The 4,138-nt window shown below is 46.6% G+C and overlaps 1 protein-coding gene across 1 annotated transcript; it reads left to right on the forward strand.

Annotated features, from left to right (window-relative positions):
- Nucleotides 1-3,007: 3,007 nt before the first annotated feature.
- LOC308300192 (free fatty acid receptor 3-like) lies at nucleotides 3,008-3,925 on the forward strand (the record flags this gene model as incomplete). The annotated part of the gene is made up of 1 exon (XM_080743996.1): nucleotides 3,008-3,925. One exon carries the CDS (start codon nucleotides 3,008-3,010, stop codon nucleotides 3,923-3,925), a length of 918 nt encoding a protein of 305 aa, XP_080600122.1.
- Nucleotides 3,926-4,138: the final 213 nt, after the last annotated feature.

Here is a 4,138-nt window from a genome sequence, read left to right on the forward strand (position 1 = left end):
CCTGAACTGCTGCACCCTCCTGATGGCAGGGTCGACAGTAGTGGCCAAGTCACTGCCCATCTCCTCCTCCTGGCAACGGCCAAACTCCTCCCTCCTGCTCCATTTCTTTTTGAGCGGTGGTCACAACGCTCCTATACGTGGCCGTGTGTGTGGGTATGTCTGTCTCCGTCCGTCCGTCCGTGTCTGTCTGTCTGTATGTAGCCTGTCTGTAGTACCTTTTATGACCACACATGTTAAGGGAGGGGCGCTGTTTTCAGGCCAGGCCAGGCCAGGCACACACACACACACACACACACACGCACACACACACACACACACACACACACACACACACACACACACACACACAGGGGGGAAGGGGGGAGGGGGGGGGGGGGAAGAGGGTGCTGTTGAGACTAGCCTGGGGGGGGGGGGGGGGGCAGAATTCATAGATCTAGAACACATAGAATTCATAGATATAGAACACAGAATATGTACAGTACAGTACAGTTAGGTACAGTAGAGTACAGTAAACCACCGCTCATTTCACACGGGTGTGATTTTAACCAACAAGAGGCTCCTCTGGGGAGGCACTGGGTGGGTCCCTGCTGAGGTCCTGAGGTGACACAGGTGCGCAGTGATCTCCAGCACTGTACATAATTATTATGTACAAAACAAATAATAGAGAATAGGCACCTATACAGTAAAAGAGAAAAGAATAGCTACACGACATTTGAATGGCATTGTGTTCAAGGTTGTGCAAAGTAGAGAATTGTATTTTAATTTTTAACAAAGCATGGTTTTCACCAATTTCTTACATGGTTTACAAAACTACACATACTGGGCTGGCCTATAGCCTATTACTGTTGCCATCAGGCCATGGAGGCCATGAGTGTGTGTGCAGTACTGACATACTTGACTCAGCACCTTTTACTTGTAATAGAGTAATATAGTGAACTTTGACTCAAGTAATGGCATTGCATACTTAGTTTACTTCTGGTCATTTCCCAAACAACTGACAAAGGTAGGGTTAATGACTGCCATAACATGTCTATCTCAGCAGGGGAAGTCACAATCTATGTTACTATTTCACATGAAACCATTCATATCAGAAACAGTATTAGACCTACTTACTTACCAAGCAGTTATTAACCTCATCTGTGTAACAAAGCATGGTTTTCACCAATTTCTTACATGGCTCACAAAACATCAAATACTGTCCTATATTACTGTTTCCATCAGGCCATGGAGGCCATGAGTGCCGTGCCCTCTGAGCTTGGCCTTTTGCCTGTCAAAAGATCTATGCCCTGAGTGACCTTAGTGACCTGTCCACACAACCCAGCGTATTTCAAGCTTATTTAATAGTTTTCTCCTCAGCTCTTTCTGATCAATACTGTTTTAGATACCTGTCATTTTGTTGAGATTTGGAATTCCTAACCCCCCTGACTCCCCATCCCCATCTGCTTTGGACCGCACAGCGTATCCCATGTGGTGGGGTTTGGACCGTACAGCGTATCCCATGTGGTGGGGTTTGTCCGTTGGGAGAGGTTGAAGTAGCCTTGTAAACCAGCTTCCTCCTGCATTCTGATTCGAATCCATATGAATGCAGGAGGAGGCTGGTTTACGAGGCTAAGGTTGGAGGGAGGTTGCTTGCCTTGTGCCTTCAATGCCTGCCTGGACCCTGTTACATTGTACTTTTACTCTGAAGTCGTCAAGAGATGGCTTAAAAGCAGCTGAACCTAAGCTATGCATAACCATGAATTAGTTGAGGTGTGCTGTGTGGGAGGTTCCATATACTCTATAAAATCTGTAATAAGTTGTGTTGTTACCCTGAGGGCCCCTGGAACCCCACTTTGAGAACCACTGTCACACCCATTGGTTACATTTGTACCACCATACTGACATGTCTGGATACATCTAAATGCAATGTACTGTATAGTTGTCAGAAAAGCTTTGAAAACCAATTGTAACACTGTCTCAATATGAAGGACAACCCTGAAAGTCTTTGCATTGATTCCGCAATGCAGTATATTTTAAACCTTTCTGAATTGTTTCCAGGCTTTCCACCCAGTTTTAGCCCCTACTGTCTACAGAGACAAATAATAAAGATTGAAATAAGTGTAGTAAAAATATGCAGAAAGAATAACCTCGATAAACTTTTAATTGAAAAGAAAGAAAAAAAATATGTATCACAAATATTGACAAGAACAAAACCGGTTTAGTTAAGGCAACTTTCATGCTTGACAATAATATTGTGTATTGTATTGTATTGTATTGTATTGCTGCAACTTAGTTTTTTCATGTGGGCCAGTGTTATTCTATACACTCTGGTAGGTAATAGTCTCAGTATCTAATTAGATACTGAATGTGATGTGACATCTCTCTAGGGGGAAACGTAGCCAGGCTAACATCTGTTTACTTATGTCTGATAATGCCGTTTATTCAAACTTCCTTGTACCTGTGCCTGAGCAATGTGGCTGAGGCGATGTTTAAACATGCAGAACAAACACAGGGCAGAAGCTAATTTAATGTCCACTTTCAAGAGCTTCTAGTCATTCTGTACCACATGCAAAAGTTCAAACAATGTGTTTCCAAAAGACAATCAATTGCCAGTCTGTCAGAAGATCCAACCTACAGTACATAGGATGACCGTCGTGAAGAGGTGTGGTATAAGACTCCTGGTTTCCAGCATTGGCTGAGGTGAGCTTGCCTTTTTTATTAAGTCTGAATAATATTTTACTTTTCTCATACGTATGCAAACCTTTCAGCTGTGTGAATGGGTCATTTCATATTCATAAAAGTAATTTCTGATGTGTAGACCTGTCACCTATTTGATCTTGCATATTCAGACGTTTCACAGCTCCGCCAGTATAGGTGCAGACCTCACAGTCTGGCTATGCTCTCGCATAGCCAGAGGTCTATGTGGGTCTTTATTGTGAGTGATAGAAGGTTACTTACTAAATATGAAAGATATATATATTTATATACATGTTCTCTGTGTCTGTGTTTACAAAACAACAGAGTAACCATGTCAATCAGCCACCTGCTGCTCTCCGTCTCCATCGTCACCTTCCTGATGGCGCTCCCCAGCAACATCCTTGTTTTTCACACCTTCCTCCTCCAGATGCGGCGCGAGCCTTCCCCCGTGGACGTTCTCCTCCTTAACCTCGCCATCTCAGACCTCATCTTCCTGGCGCTCGCGCCGCTCAAAATGAAAGAGGCAGCGGAAGACCTGACCTGTAGCCTGCCCTACTTCCTGTGTCCTGTCACCGGCTTCCTGTTCCGTCTCGCCATCCACACCGGCACACTGTTCCTGACGGCTGTGAGCGTGGATCGCTACCTCGGCGCGGCTTTCCCCTTCAGGTACTACGTGGCTCGCAGGCCGCGCTACGCGGCGATGGCCAGCATCTTCATATGGGTGGCGTCCTCTGTGAATCTCGGCATTGTCTGCGCCATCGAATGCTCAGGGTGGATTAAAGGCCCTGGCGATGGCGGCCATGCCAGCGCCAACACCACTCCCATACCTCTCCCCGCTCAGCCGTCGACATGCTACTTAAACACGAACACGGACCAGCTCAGAATCCTCCTCGCAGTCCATCTGGAGGTCTTCGTGGTTCTCTTCTGCGTCCCTTTCCTCATCTGTTGCTTCTGCTATGTCAACGTCGTCCTCATTTGGTCAAGGCTGCCCAACGCCAGTCGGCGGCGGCGGCTGCGTGCCATCGGCCTGGCCCTCGGCACCCTGTCGGTGTTTGTGGTCTGCTTCGGCCCCTACAACGTGTCCTGTGTGGTGGGCATCGTCCGTCCGGATGGGAGAGGTTGGAGGGAGGTGGCGTTGCTTGCCAGTGCATTCAACGCCTGCCTGGACCCCGTTGTATTCTACTTTTCTTCTGCAGCCTTCAGGAGCTCGCTCAACGACTGCTTCAAGAGATGTCTTAAGAGCAGCTGAACCTAGGTGTGCCGTGTGGCAGGTTCCATAAACTCTCTATAACATTTGTACAGTAATAATTTGTATGTACTGTATATGCCAACACATGCACTCGCACACACACACACACACACACACACACACACACACACACACACACACACACTCTCAATGGACAGAAGAATAAGTAAGCTATAGAGCAGTGGACCTTTTAATTCCAAAGACCCCATAAAG

This window comes from Nannobrachium achirus (genome assembly GCF_963921795.1).
Source record: "Nannobrachium achirus genome assembly, chromosome: 2".
NCBI lineage: Eukaryota > Metazoa > Chordata > Actinopteri > Myctophiformes > Myctophidae > Nannobrachium > Nannobrachium achirus.